The following is a 16,263-nucleotide window of genomic DNA, read 5'->3' on the forward strand; positions in this document are numbered from 1 at the left end:
TTGCTCAACATGAACTGTTTATTGAAACGCAGGTATTCCTTGGGACAATCCCCCCCCCATCTTTGAATCCCTCCCTCCTCACAGCAAACACACTTGCACAGCCCATAATACCCAAGGCAGACAGACACAATAGAACAATGGAATACAGCCACACCCCAAACGACACCAGCAAAGAGTACACAACAAAATACTAATATATATATATATATATATATATATATATATATATATATACACATACACATACACAGATATACAGGGCTGCCATCGGGAGGGGGGTACAGCTGATACACATGCACCGGACCCGACTTTTGGAGGGGCCCGGGGCCTAGCGGAAACCATTAAGCGTGCAGGAGAGAGGAGCTGAAGGAGGAATAGTACAGGAGAGGCGTAGTAGGCTAAGCACAGTAAGCTGGCAGGGCTGGGACTTGGGAGATGTTATGAGAGAGGGACTTAACAGCCTTTCAGTTGCTCATTGGCTGAAGAGGCGGTGGGAGGCAGGCTGCTCTGCCTCCTTCTGCGCCAATAGGTACACAGGATGCACTGTCCATCACTGCAGAGCCTCATGCTTCTTGTGTTGGTGGGAGGGAGAGAATTCCTCTGAAAAGAAGCTGCTGTTCCAGAGATCGAGGTAAGTGAAAAAAAAATATAAAAAGTGTTTCACCTAAGTGGCTAGAAGACATTGTATATGCACAGCCTCTGCTCCCCTGTTAATATCAATCACTGTATTACCAGCCCTAGGCTGTCCTTTTAGCAGAGTGAGAGTAACTTCACACGTGCAGCATAGGTGTCAGCTTATGTCACCATGTTAAAAGGACAGCAATATGGGTAGTATTACAGTAACTATTATTAGTCCAGGTTCACTAAACTAGCCACTGCTCTGAAAAGCAATCCATGCGGATTGCTTTTCAGGCCCCATTCCACATGAGTGGTCTGATTGGGTCCTCCTTTCTGTTTTTGAGGCAACCTGATCGGACCACCCATTGTTCTCTATGGATCAACAGATTTAAATGGAAATTTGTCCGTTTACACCTGCCTACCACCAATCTGATCTGGCAAAAAGAAAAGATGCAAGGCCTCCATTCCCCTCCATCTGGCCGGATCAGGCAGCATGAGTGTACACAGACCTGCCAGTTGCCCGCTCAGCTCAGCAAGGGATCCACGGACAGTTTCCCTGCAGAAAAAAAACTGGATTGACCCGTGGGAAGATTGCAGCAAGAGTGCAGATAAGGCCAGCCATAGACTCTTTGAATCTCGGTCTGTTTAGAAGATACTGGCCAAGATTCAAACTATGTATGGGCAGGCTGAATGTACCCAAGTTAATCAAACGATCAACTTGGAGTACAACCAGCCTGTCATATTTTACATACAATTATTACTAGTGGCTACAAGAGCTTCTAGCGATAATTACTGTGTTCTCCTGATAGAGGTGGTTTTCTGGCCCCCCACCAAGAGAATACAATGGCTCCACAGCAGGGATTCCCCCATCAACACTGTTGATAGGGGAAATTAAGCAATTTACCTGCAACCTGTGGGACACAGATAGAAGGGAAAAAAAACGAATGGGGTTTTAACTATTTCATAATTTGGCTAAAATGGGAAAAAAAAGGTGCTTGCTGTATATATACTTTAGGATTATACATAAACAAGAACATCTAACAGGGTTATGTCATTGCATGAAATTTCCCCTAACTTTCTGTCTTGATGTCACCAGAACAGGAAGTGGTGGAATCTCACTGTGGGGATATAGCCAAATATTATTTTTAATATATATATATATATATATATATATATATATATATATATATATATATATATATATATATAATTAAAGGATTAGCATCAAATGTAGAGCTTGAAGGACACTGGCACTCGCTGGTTCTTCTTTTTAAGGGCTTTGTTTGCCCATTTTATTATTAAAAGAAAGTCCATTATATTTTTTGGGGGATATTTATCATAGCAAAAAGTATATTGCGTTTCTTTTGTCGCTCTTTTTTTTGTTTATAGTGTAAAAAATAAAAACCGCAGAGGTTATCGAATACCACCAAAAGAAATCTCTGTCTGTGGGGGGGAAAAAAAAGTAAATTTTTTGGGGTACAGCGTCGCATGACCGCGCAATTGTCAGTTAAAGTGCCGCAGTGCGGAATTGCAAAAAGTGTTCTGGTCAGGAAGGGGGTAAAATCTTCCGGGGCTGAAGTGGTTAACTGTGTCCGCACACAATTTTTTGTGTCCGCATGTTCTTGTGCCAGCTGGCCCGGGGGGTGTTGCGTACCAGCTCATTATGCCTTTGTGTTGCAGGTTGTTTTGTGGTTTTACATCCACTTTAAAGTTGGGTGCCCCCTAAAAAAATTTTTTGTAAAAGTCAGCAGCTACAAATACGGCAGCTGCTGACTTTTAATAATCGAACACTTACCTGTTCCAGGGTCCAGCGATGCGGGGGAACGAAGCCTCCCCTCGTGGCACCGGCATTCTTACTGTGGGCACCCGGCTGTGGCTTCACAGCCGGGCACCCACTGCGCATCGACGAGCAGCAGCGGGCGCCGTGATATGCCGCACGGTCATCTGGGACATGTGACAGGTCCCAGATGACTGTGCGGCGTGAGGGGAAGTGATGTCACCAGCCTGGGCACTGAAGAAGTCAGACTATGAGGGACCCCCTAGCAACAGGCATTTAGAGGTGAGTAAAAAAAACAAAAAAATTTCCAATTATGTTTTTTTATTTTTTTATGAATTTTCAGCTTAATTTTTTTTGCACCCCCCAATTCCGTACCGTAAACTGCCCCTCTTCCGAGCGCCACCAAATCCTCCGCATTACCGCTAAATAGCCACCAGAGGGCGCGGGCGGGCAGTCGTGAAGTGGGCGGTGCTTGTCGTGACGTCAGGGGAGGACGTAGAGGAAGGGTGTCCAGGACGTGGAAGTGGAGTGTTCAGAGACCGGGAGGAGGGAAGCGGCGGCCTGGAGTGAGCGGCGTGTGGAGGAGCGGGGGAGGTGAGCCGGGAAAGGGGGTGCGGGGACGTCTCCTGGTGCTGTGTGTGTATTGGAGGAATGGGAGTCCCTATGCTGGGATTTGTAGTGCCATGGGGGGGGGGGAGGGGGAGAGAAGGGGCCCGGTCTGGGCTGTACAGACCCCCCCCCCCCCCACACACACATACAATGGGGGAGTCATATGAGGTGAAGGAAGCCTGTGCTGTAAGGGGGGAGGGGAGACCTCCTTCTACAAATGCTGGTTCCCTGGCTCTCCTTATGACTGGTATGTGTGAGCTGTGGCCCTGGAACAAGCATGCAGCAAGTGAAGGCAGAATACATCCCCTGCACACTTATTCCGGGTCACCCGCTCCAATACTGGCATTGGATGCATGAGACTGCCAGGCAGCCGGCATTGTACAGCCAGCAGAGGGGGCCGCTGTGCTTCCTGTGCCCCCAGAACCCCCGACTGCTGACTGTGTGTATGTGTATGTGTGTGTGTGTGTGTGTGTGTATATATATATATATTCTGCATGATTCTGGCCAAAATGAGAATCAGTTTTTTTTTTTGCTTAGAATAAAAAGATCACTATTCTCACAGCGTAGAATCTTTCACATTATACAAAAAAAAATAAAAAAAAATTGGGCTAACTTTACTGTTTATTTTTTAAATTTTTTTGTAAGTGTAAATCTTTCCCCAAAAAATTGCATTTGAAAGACCGCTGCACAAATACAGTGTGACATAAAATATTGCAACAACCACCATTTTATTCTCTAGGGTCTCTACTAAAAAAAAAAAAATTAAATTTATTTTTATTTATATATATTCTAAAAAATAGATATATTCTACAAAATTACTTAGAACCCCCCCTCAAAAAAAAAAATATATATATTTATATATAATATGTGTGTGTGTTCTAAGTAATTTTCTAGCAAAAAACAAACAAACTATTTTTAACTTGGAAACCAACATGTCAGAAAAAGGTTTAGACCCCTTTCACACCACACCGCACCTTGCGTCGGCAATAAAACGCCGCTATTTTTAGCGGCGTTTTGCCGTCGGATTTGCGGCGCATTTCGGCCGCTAGCGGGGCACTTTTACCCCCCGCTAGCGGCCGCGAAAGGGTTAAAACCGCCGGCAATACGCCGCAATAGCGGCGTTTTGCCGGCGGTATTACAGCGCTGCCCCATTGATTTCAATGGGCAGCAGCGGTGGAGGAGCGGTAAACACACCGCTCCTTCACCGCTCCAAAGAAGCTGCTAGCAGGGCTTTTTTCTGACGTCCTGCCAGCGCACCGCTGTAGTGTGAAAGCCCTCAGGGCGTTTTGCAGGCGCCATTTCTAACGCTATAGCGCCTGCAAAACACCCTGGTGTAAAAGGGGTCTTAGTGTTTAAGTGGTTAAACTTCCCTCATTTACACGCCAAAGTGTATTCCTTTGATCTAAAAGCGGTTCTTCACCCTAAAGGGGAAGTTCCGCTACTATTATCCCTCCCCCCCTCCGGTGCCACAATCGGCACCTTTCGGGGGGGAGGGGGGTGCAGTTACCTGGATAATCCAGGTATCTGCACCCACTTCCGGCCAGACCGCCGCATGGCTCCGCCCACCCCCACATGGCTCCCCCCCCTGTTGTGTTATGGGAAACGCACAGTTCCCAGAGACACAGCGGGGGACCATAAGAGAAGCGCAGCGCAACTCGCGCATGCGCAGTAGGGAACCGGGCAGTGAAGCCCTCATGCTTCACTTCCCGATTCCCTGACAGAGGATGGCGGCGGTGGCTGCAGCGAGACGAGCGATCGCTCGTTATCTGCCGCCGACATCGCTGGAACCTGGGACAGGTAAGTGTGATATTATTAAGGCTGGGTTCACACTGCTGCGGGGGGGAGATCCGGATGTGATTCTCACCGCAAATCACATCCGATCTCCGTAGTGATGCGAGTTCAGCCATACAGATAGTATGGCTGAATTCGCATCGCTCCCGCAGCAAACTCGCACGGGACCCTTTTTTTGGTCTGCAACAGAATCGGATCGCATGGGGGTTCACACCATGCGATCCGATTCCTGTGCGAGTCGGCAGATCGCACTGCGATATGCGGACGGATCTGGGGGTGTCATTAACATATCATTGACACTCCCAGCCGTCCGCATAGGGCAGTGTGAACTGCAGGCGGGAGTAATGCGATGCGGGAAAACGCCGCAGATTTGCGGCGTGAACCCGGCCTTAAAGTCAGCAGCTGCAATATTAGTAGCTGCTGGCTTTTAATATTTTTTTTTTAGGTGCAGCTCCTCTTAAAGGACATATTGTTACAATGGTAATACTTAAGTTCTACTGCAAAAGAATGTTGTGATTCTTGGCAAACTTTTTTTTACTAGTTATGTCGGCGATCAGCGATTTTTGTGACTGCAACATTAAGGTGGACACGTCGGACAATTTTAGGGACCATTGTCATTTATACAGCAATCGGTGCTATACAAATGCATCGATTCCTGTGTAAATGACACTGGCAGTGAAGAGAGTTAACCACTAGGCGGCAGTGTGGGGGTTAAGTGTGCCCTGGGGAGTGATTCTGTGTGTGGGGGGGGGCTGTGTGTGACACATCACTGATCTCTGCTCCCAATCACAGGGAGATATGCTCACTGTCCTGTCACTAGGCAGAGCGGGGAGATGCTTGTTTACATCAGCATCTCCCTGTTCTTCCTCACTGTGAGACAATTGCGGGTATCCCCACAGACATAGAGTCTGTGGGACCCGCGATCCGACTCACAGAGGTCCTGGCTGGCGATGGCATGGCAGCAAATTTAAAGGGACGTACAGGTACGCCCATTTGCCCAGCCGTGCCATTCTGCTGACGCACATCGGCGTACGCCAGTTGGGAACTGGTTAATCACGCAGCTCATATATAGGTGTTTTAGCACTATAAATAGTACCTGTAAAGTGGCCAAAACTGCCTCCCATTCTCTACAATGAGTGCTTTCACACTGGGGCGGTGCGCTTCAAGCAGCATCTTTGGGGCGGCTTGGGGAGCGCTCTACACAGCGCTCCAAAAACGCCCCGCCCATTGCAATGAAGGGACAGCTCTTCCGAAGTGCCACAACACTGGAGTTTTTAACCCCTTCTTTGGGGGTTAAAAGTGCCCCGCTAGTGGCAAAAAATGCACCACTAAAACGAGCCGCTCTTTCAGTGTGAAAGCAGCCTTAAAGTAGTACTAGAAGCGTGCTCTGTATTTATAACACTTGTAATATATTCAACTGTTGCATTTTAAATCGCCCCATTCCCGTCAGCAGGACAACATACCCCGTGATTGTTTGTATGAGTGTAGAGCAATCCTGATCCACCTGCCTATAATGCAGATTCGTGTCCATGTTGAGGTGGATCCATAGAGACCCTTTTAGTGAACAAAGTCGCCACAAAATTGGATGTCAGCTTTGGGAATAATCCGTATCGATCTCTAGAAGAGCGGATGAGCGGCTGCGATATGAATGTACAGAACACGTGGAATGAGAGCTTTTGATCTGGGTTTAGAAGCACATTGCTTGACGTGTCTTTTGGACATTTATTTAACCACTTGAGACCCGCGCTATAGCCGAATGACGGCTACAGCGCGGATCTCCTTTGCCGGGACTACGTCTATTGACGTCGTCCTGTGCACGAGCGGCCTGCGTGCCCCCTGAGGGGCGCGCGCTCTGTGATCGGCGAGTCTATGAGACTCGCCTGATCACCGATCCGACCCCTTATCACGTGATCAGCTGTCAGCCAATGACAGCTGATCATGTGATATAACGGAGCCGGTAATCGGCTATTATTCCTCCTCGCGCTGACAGCGCGAGGAGAAAAAAAAAGAGCCGATCACCGGCGGCTGTGATCGGGACATCAGTCCCAATCACGGCCAGCCCTGCCAGTGCCCACCTGCCCCCTTATCACTAAACATCATTAAAAAATAAGTGCCCCCCATCAGTGCCACCCAGCAGTGCCCACAATCTGCCTCAACAAAGGTGCTGCACCTCAGTGCCACATATCAGTGTCATCTACCAGTGCCCATCAGTGCCCAGCAGTGCCACCTATCAGAGCCACCTATCAGTGCCCATCAGTCCCATCTATCAGTGGTACCTATCAGTGCCACCCATCCGTGCCATCTTATCTGTGCCCATCTTTGCCCATCAGTACCGCCTTATCTGTGCCCATCGGTGCCGCCTTATCTGTGCCCATCGGTGCCGCCTTAACTATGCCTATCAGTGCCCACCAGTGCAGCCTATCAGTGCCCACCAGTGCAGCCTATCAGTGCCGCCTCATCAGCGCACTTCAATGAAGGAGAAAAATGACCTGTTTGCAAAATTATATAACAAACTATTAAACATGATTTTTTTTTGCATCTTTTTTTGTTTGTTTAGCAAAAAATAAAACTCCGAGCTGTAATTAAATACCACCAAAAGAAAGCTCTATTTGTGGGGAAAAAAATGATAAAATTTTCATTTGGGTACAGTGTTGTATGCCCGCGCAATTGTCATTCAAAATGCATCAGCGCTGAAAATTGGTCTGGGACTGAGGGGGGTTTAAGTGCCCAGTAAGCAAGTGGTTAAAAACATTATGGGGAGGAATTCACTAAAACTGGAACAGATAAAATTCTGAAGCAACTGTGCATAGGAACCAGTCTGCTTCAAATCTCAGCTGCTTCCATTGAGTTTTAAAGATGAAAGCTAGAAGCTGATTGGTTGCCATACAAAACTGCTGCAGGTTCTGTTCTGTTCCAGTCTAATGCTGGCCATACACTATACGAAAAAATCGGCCGAACCCATTTTCGAAAAAACGAACATTCGGCAGTGATCACAAATGGTAATGCCGTCATGTAATGACCGATAAATCGTTCAGTGGATATAAATGAATGCATTTTTTGTTTATTTTTTTACATATACCCAGTGCAGACAGTTCAGACGGGAAACACATTAACCTTTCAATTTATCGTTCATTCAGCAGAAAATTTACAAACTTGTCCTTCGTTTTTTTTATCGGCTCAAAAACGTCCCACAGATTATCGATTTTATGAACATTACCAGGGGTTGACAAATTTGCTTTGAATTTAGGAGCCAGTTAAAAAAGTTAGGAGCCAGTTTTTTTTTTTTTTCAGCTCCCGGGGTAAGGCCACTGATTTTCACCCCCTATCCCTAACTCACAATGGAGCACCCAGTCAATAACTCCATTGAAACGCTGTTACATCAGGGGTATGGGCTGACCAGAAAGAGTAAGGCTGGCAACAGATGGAACTGGCTGGCACTGGCAGGTGGCACTGGTTGCCACTGGAAGGCACGTGGAACTGCCAGATGGCACTGACAGGTGACACTAGTTGGCATTGGCAGGTGACACTGGTTTGGCACTGGCAGGTGGCACTATTGGCACTGGCAGGTGGCCCTGGTTGGTGATGGCAGGTGGCCTTGGTTGGTGATGGCAGGTGGCCCTGGTTGGCGATGGCACTAGTTGTCACTGGCAGATGGCACTGATTGGCGGTGGCACTGGTTGGTGTTGGCAGGTGGCACTGATTGGCGGTGGCATTGGTAGGTGGTGGTAGGTGGCACTGGTTGGCGGTGGCACTGGTTGGCGGTGGCACTGACTGGCGGTGACAGGTGGCACTGGCACTGGGTGGTGGCACTGGGTGGTGGTTGCAGGTGGTATTGATTGGCAGTGGCACTGGTTGGCACTAGCAGGTGGCACTGATTTGCGGTGGCAGATGGCACTGGTTGCCGCTGGCAGCTGGCACTGATTGGTGGTGGCACTGGCAGGTGCCACTGGTTGGCACTGTCACTGATTGGCGGTGGCAGGTGGCACTGATTGGCGGTGGCACTGGTTGGTGGCCGGTGGCACTGGTTGGTGGTGGCAGGTGGTATTGATTGGCGGTGGCGCTGGCAGGTGGCACTGGCAGGTGGCACTGGTTGGCGCTGGCAGGTGGCACTGGTTGGCACTGGCACTGGTTGGTTGCAGGTGGTATTGATTGGAGGTGGCACTGGTTGGCACTGATTGGTGGCACTGATTGGCACTGGCAGGTTTCACACGGAGCACTCTGTTACATTTCAGTAACAGAGGAGCTGGCGGGACCCTGACGGGTGTGAAACTGACAAGTAACAGAGAGGTGGATATGTCAGATTTCAGCCTGATGTCGGGGTGCGCAGGACCCGGCCGGGGTGGGCGGGACTCAGCAGCTATCAAACACCAGCCAACGATTGGGCTGCTTAAGAAAAGGGGCGGGCCATATACACGTGGCGGCCCACCCAGATCCCATTGGCTGGTGTTTGATAGCTTGCTGGGTCCCGCCCCCCCGACATCAAGCTGACAGATCCTCCTCTCTCCATTGTCAGTTTCACACACAGCGCGGCGCTGCAGAGTGTGAAGGAGGGAGGAGGATGGCAGTCCGTGTTAATGCTGCTGCATTGGCGACCTGGCGCCTGGGGTTTGTCGAGCCCTGAACATTACCTGGCCGAAGAACGAACCAACGGTCTAAATTACAGAATTTCGGCCGATTTAGTGAATCCCCCCCCCCCCCCTATATGTCATCTGAGTGAAAGGGGCTTCTCTGTACAATATGGGTGCGGAATGTGCCAACTCTACATGTGAAGGGGGCAGGGGCGGACTGACCCGAGGGCCCGTACCACTAGGGGGCCCCATCAGGGTTGCCAGCCTCAGTAAAAACAGGGACAGTATGTAAAAATGTTTTGTTTTTTGTTTGTAGCTGTCCCACCTCTCCAGTACCTTCTCAGCCAATAGAAACATGTCTGTGTATACTGTGTGATTGTGTACAGTGTGTTTGTGTATACTGTGTGATTGTGTACAGTGTGTTTGTGTATACTGTGTGGCCCCATAATCTCTGATTGCCCGGGGGCCCCATGAGTTGTCAGTCCACCCCTGGGGGGGGGGGGGGGGGTAGCTGTGCCCTCTATCACTGGAAGAGCAGGTGGAGAATGGAGTGTGTGATGACAACTTATATTTTCTGCTATCTACCAATTTTAGTTTATTCCATTAGCGTCTCCCCCAGGTTCCTTCATAAGGTGCGACGTTGTCCTCAGTTCTGTTATCTGCACAGTGAATGCCTCTGAGCTCTGCTTCTTCTGTTTCTTACTGACAGCAGGCTCTGTTGTGATTTAAAGCAGGCATGTTAGACAAAACTCTACTACTAATAATACACCCTAAATAAAGACAGATCAGCAATTTATAGCTCATGCCGCTCACTAGATGTAATGAGTCCTTTTAGTTCCCCATGTTGGGAATATCTTGATTGGTTCTCAGTAGTTCCTAACCGTCGGATCCTCTTATAGCCAAAGGCAGCAGAGGCAGGCAAAGACCTCCTGAGGGATCTGATAAAGGAGAAGTGTCGTATAGTAACCAATTATGCCGAACTTACAAAGGCAATAAGCCAACGTTTGTCCCTGAAGTATAAAATGATTACGGCACCTTTACTCTCCTTGCAGAGCAACTTCCTGGACCTCGCTGAGCTCTAATCACTACCTGAACCGCATGGGGCTCTGTTCAAGCAATTGAAATCCTGTAATGACTGAGAAGTAAAGTCGGTATGGTGTTATCACGTGGATATAGCTGGTGGCATATTTATGCAGACATGTTATAGCAGTGGTCATCAACCCTGTCCTCAGGGCCCACTAACAGGCCAGGTTTTATGTATTACCTTGGGGAGATGCAGACTGGAATACTACAATCACTGAGCAGCAAATGATATCACCTGTGATGTATTTCAGTTATCTCACAAACCCGACCTGTTAGTTGGCCCTGAGGACAGGGTTGATGACCACTGTGTTAAAAGATAAGTTCACCTTTTGTAACATGTTACACCCATATTCAGGCTACAAATGCACCAGCCCCTGCACCCTTTACACTGCGGCCCGTCTTCACCTGATCTCCCATAGGGGAGAGCGGTGCTGTGACAGGTCCGTCCCTGCGCAGTGTGCAGAGACAGACCTGTCATCTTCCTGCTCAGTGGAGATCACTCTGGCGATCCCCGCCTGAGCAAGCGGATATCCACGGGGCGGATCAGCACTGATCCACCCCATGTAAAAGGACCCTTACAATGATCTTCAGTAGCTTTGAAATCTCCTGCCAAGCGGCTGCACTGCTTCATTGTGAACATAGGAAGCTGTTCGCTTGGCATGGGTGCCAGTTTAGGAACACTTTGCATTTTCTTAAAGGGTTAGCTCACCTTTACAAAAATACTGCCTATGCAGGCAAGTGGCGTTTGTAGGTAAAAACGCTGTGCAGCTCTGACTAAAGTTGAATAGTTACATAGTAGGTGAGGTTGAAAAAGACACAAGTCTATCAAGTCCAAACTATGGGTGTGATTGTATGTCAGTATTACATTGTATATCCCTGTATGTTGTGGTCGTTCAAGTGCTTCTCTAATAGTTTCTTGAAACTATCAATGCCCCCCAGTGAGACCACCGCCTGTGGAAGGGAATTCCACATCCTTGCCGCTCTTACAGTAAAGAACCCTCTATGTAGTTTAAGGTTAAACCTCTTTTCTTCTAATTTTAATGAGTAGCCACGTGTCTTGTTAAACTCCCTTTTGCAAAAAAGTTTTATCCCTATTCTGGGGTCACCAGTACGGTATTTGTATATTGAAATCATATCCCCTCTCAAGCGTCTCTTCTCCAGAGAAAATAAGTTCAGAGCTTGCAAACTTTCCTCATAACAAATATCCTCCATAGTGTGCTTGCTATAGGTGTAAGCCATTTACATACCTTCCAAAGCCTGTCTAGAATACACCGAGGATGTTGCCAAGTGAGGCCTAGTCATTACTGCTCACCTCCACCATCACAGATCTGAGCTTTTTCTGTGATTCAAACCCTCTCACATGCTCTTTCTCTCCCCTGATGCAGTACCTCTGAGCTCAGCGTTTAAGAGCTCACTCTTGTGACGGAGGAGGTGAGCAGCGATGACTAGGCCTCACTTCACAACATACTGGGAGTATTACAGTTAGGCTTCAGGAGGTATGTAAATGGTCTATACCAGTGGTCCTCAAACTGCGGCCTGGGGGTCCAGATGTGGCCCTTTGCTTGTCTTTATCTGGCCCTTGGGACATTATTTCACCAACTGACACAATGATGGAGCACCATTCCCCCTATTGACACCATCAGTGGTGCACGGCTCTCACGGTTCTTCTCATTGATATCACCTATGGGACGCACTATTCCTCCCATTAAAACTGATGGGGCATTTTGTACTCCCACTGGCGAAAGTTCGGTCCCGCTAAAGCTTGTAGGACAGTAAACTGGCCCTTTGCTTAGAAAGTTTGGAGACCCTGGTCTATACCCATAGCAAAGGCATTATTCTACTGTAGTCAAAGCTGCAGTAGTTTTTTTATTTACATTAATTTATTTTAGGTGCAAAGTATTCTCTGAATGGTGCTTATGTCAAGCGAGCAACTTTCTTTAACCACTTACAGACCGGACCATTTTGCTGGTCAAAGACCAGACTACTTTTTGCGATTCGGCACTGCGTCTATTTAACTGACAATTGCGCGGTCGTGCGACGTGGCTCCCAAACAAAATTGACGTCCTTTTTTCCCCACAAATAGAGCTTTCTTTTGGTGGTATTTGATCACCCCTGCGGTTTTTATTTTTTGCGCTATAAACAAAAATAGAGCGACAATTTTGAAAAAAAAACGCATTATTTTTAACTTTTTGTTATAATAAATATCCCCCAAAAATATATAAAAAAACCTTTTATTCCCTCAGTTTAGGCCGATACATATTCTTCTACATATTTTTGGTAAAAAAAAATCGCAATAAGCGATTATTGATTGGTTTGCGCAAAAGTTATAGCGTTTACAAAATAGGGATAGTTTTATAGCATTTTTATTAATAATTTTTTATTATTATTTTTTTTTACTAGTAATGGCGGCGATCAGCGATTTTTATTGTGACTGCAACATTGTGGGGGACCCATCGGACATTTTTTGACACATTTTTGGGACCATTGTCATTTATACAGTAATCACTGCTATATAAATGCAGTGATTCCTGTGTAAATGACACTGGCAGTGAAGGGGTTAACCAGGGGTGGCAGTGTAGGGGTTAAGTGTTCCTAGGGGTGTGTTACTAACTGTGGGGGGGGGGGGGGGGTGGGCTTTCATTTAGTGAACACTGATCTCTGCTCCAATCACATGAAGCAGAGATCAGCGTCACTAGTTGCTAGGCAGAATGGAGAAATGCTGTTTACACAGCATTTCCTCCATTCAGCCGTCCCGTGAGACGATCGCGGGGATGCCCGCGGCGATCAAGTCCGCGGGTCCCGCGACCGGACTCACGGGGGTCCCGACCAGCACGGGAGCGCGGCGGCGCGCTCCCGATGGCAGGACGGCATTGAAGATTGGACGTACCTGTACGCCAATATGCCTGCCCGTGCCATTCTTTCGACGTACATCGTCGTGCGCTGGTCGGGAACCGGTTAAGCAAACGTGCACCCACTTAGCATGGGAGACCCGAAAGCCAGTGGCAATCAGTGTAGTCGCTGTGTCTACTGTGTTGTTTTCTAGCTTTTCCATAACAATTCAGCTTTAACCACTTCCCGACCGGCGCACGCCGATGTACGTCGGCAGAAGGGTATGGACAGGTAAATAGGGGCACAGGTACGTACCCGCGATCGTCTCATGGGGAGATGCTAAAGTAAACAAGCATCTCCCCGTTCTGCCTAGCAACAGTGTCACTGATCTCTGCTCCCTGTGATTGGAGCACAGATCAGTGATGGGTAAAACACAGCCACGCCCTTAGGACACACTTAACCCCTACACTGCCCCCTAGTGGCTAACCTCTTCACTGCCAGTGTCATTTACACAGGAATCGGTGCATTTGTATAGTACTGATCGCTGTATAAATGACTACGGTCCCAAAGATGTGTCAAAAATGTCCGATGTGTCCGCCATAATTTCGCAGTCACATCGCCGCCATTACTAGTAAAAAAATAAATAAAAAATTAATAAAAATGCCATAACACTATCCCCTATTTTGTAATTCAGTTCCACATCCCCCCCCTCCCCCCAAAAAAGGGGGTAGTCCTCTCTTCCCTTCCCATCGCCCCCTCCACTCACCTTATCCCATCCTCTCTGCCACCCCCAAGAAATCACATTATTCAATCTCTATTGAAAAGCGCTCCCATTTTCTAAATTTTTCCCTAGATTCCTCCTTTCTATTTTTAACTATGTGTATCCATCTTTCAGCCTCCATTATCCTATCCACTTCTTTCTTCCATTTTATCAAAGTTGGTTGTGTGGTCTGTCTTCATAATCTGGGTATTAATAGTTTTGCCGCGTTTAATAAATATGGTCTTATACGGTACTATCCTTGTATGTTCTAGCTGATGTCATTGTCCCGGGGAATAAGAAGTTTAGGGGCGTTAGTTCTATTGTTTCAGGGGATAACCTTTCTGCTATAATGAATATCCCCCATTATAGCAAAAAGTAAAAAATAATCCTTTTTTTTTTTTTTAAACTGTCGCTTTTTTTTGTTCATAAAAACCGCAAAAAACAAAACAAAACCTCAGGGGTGATCAAATACCACCAAAAGAAAGCTCTACTTGTGGGGGGAAAAAAAGACGTAAATTTTGTTTGGGAGCCACGTCGCACGACTGCGCAATTGTCAAAGCGACGCAGTGCCGAATTCGCAAAAAGTGGTCTGGTCATTGGCCAGCAAAATGGTTCCGTCTGAAAGTGGTTAAAAATATAAATAGGGGGGGACTTTAGAAGTGTATTATCTGTGTCTTCTCCTCAAAGATAGTGAGACAGTTTAAGGAGATGCAGTCCGTGTGATTGGTTGAAAGGTGCATAAACTATATTTACTATTTGTCTCAAAACTATCCCGTATATGTTCATTTGTAAGGCTTCTATTTTAACATTTGCATGACATTCTGCTTTCTGTCCCCAGGCTGCTGGCACGGATCGGATAAAGCAATCAGACGAGGTGTGACCTACATACGCCACCATGTACTGCTTACAGTGGCTGCTTCCTGTCCTTCTGATTCCGAAGCCACTGAATCCAGCGCTTTGGTTCAGTCACTCAATGTTTATGGGATTCTACTTACTGAGCTTCTTATTGGAGAGGAAACCATGCACCATCTGCGCCTTGGTCTTTCTGGGTGCCCTCTTTCTCATTTGCTACAGCTGCTGGGGCAACTGCTTTTTGTATCACTGCAGCGGCAGCCAGCTGCCAGACTCTGCCAATGACCCCGCTGTGGTTGGCACCTAGAGGGAGTACACCCCACCCTGTTCCATGGATTGCTGCTTTTTGCCAAGTACGTGACACAGCTTGCACAAGTTTGTTTCTTGAAGATGAAACCGGTATATCAGGGACACCGTGTTTAAGTAAAGAAGACAGTTTGGTGCAATGGATACCCTCGTTCCCTGATACCATGCAGCTACAAATGGGCATAGACATTTTCCATTGCCATTCCCTGGCCTTGTGGTGCCGGGGGGCTTTTATTTGTTTGTATTATGGAGACATTGCCCCTCCACGTATCGGTTTTCTTCAAAACCATGCCTCCACATTCTGTCTGTCCCCTGTCATGGCTAATGGGCACGTTTTTCTGCTACCCTTCAGACTAGGTCAAACATTGTGCTGATCCTCAAATCTTTGGTATTAATGAGATGATTTGGTTATACTTTTTTTTTTTTTTTTTTTTGTTAACGAGAACAAGACGACAAATGGCGATATCGCCGCAGTATGTGCAATCAAGTGAACCTGTTTGCTACAAACAATAGATGGTATTTGTGGTCAAATCTACTATTCAGCTGATGGCTGCACTTACAGCTAATTATATTGCTAAGGCATACTGCTTCAGACCACAATGGTTGCTTTTGCCACTAATGGGCACAGATTCAATAGTTTTAGTTTTTTTTTAATGGCAAGAAGACATTCTTGATTCTGAAGTCTCAATGTTAAAGCGTCCTGCTGTTTGATCTCTTGTACTTTTTGGAAAGGAGGTAGTCTAACAGGCTGTGTGGACCTGCATTATACAATTTTCTTGTACAACTTTCCTTTAGACTTACCAAAACCATATAATATGAGGTCAAACCTAAACACTTTCAATTTGTCTACATTTAGGCAGGCCCTTGCACTACATAGTTGAAGATAAATCTAAAGAAAATTGCATAAGAAAATTGTATTGTGTATAGCCAGCTTAAGGTTCCCCGTCTCTGTTTCCAGAGATTTTATTCTTTGTGTTTGGAAGAAACAAATAAAGCTTTATTATCATTTATATTTGTAAAATTTGCAATTTTTTTTTCCACTGCTCAAGTTTAAAGTATAGGTAAAACTC

General features: G+C 46.9%; 1 protein-coding gene across 2 annotated transcripts; it reads left to right on the top strand.

Annotated features, from left to right (window-relative positions):
* The first annotated feature begins 493 nt into the window (after positions 1-493).
* Positions 494-16,203, top strand: BLCAP (BLCAP apoptosis inducing factor). 2 transcript variants are annotated; one of them, XM_077459053.1, is made up of 2 exons: positions 494-631; positions 14,874-16,203. In XM_077459053.1, the coding sequence occupies exon 2, from the start codon at positions 14,931-14,933 to the stop codon at positions 15,192-15,194; it is 264 nt and encodes an 87-aa protein (XP_077315179.1). In that variant the 5' UTR covers positions 494-631; positions 14,874-14,930; the 3' UTR covers positions 15,195-16,203. The 2 variants fall into 2 exon arrangements, with proteins under 2 accessions (XP_077315179.1, XP_077315178.1); XM_077459052.1 differs by lacking the exon at positions 494-631 and adding an exon at positions 2,863-2,989.
* Positions 16,204-16,263: the final 60 nt, after the last annotated feature.

Source organism: Lithobates pipiens, unplaced genomic scaffold (genome assembly GCF_037356315.1).
Source record: "Lithobates pipiens isolate NorthernLeopardFrog02 unplaced genomic scaffold, aLitPip1_a1.2 Scaffold_28, whole genome shotgun sequence".
NCBI classification, from domain to species: Eukaryota; Metazoa; Chordata; class Amphibia; order Anura; family Ranidae; genus Lithobates; species Lithobates pipiens.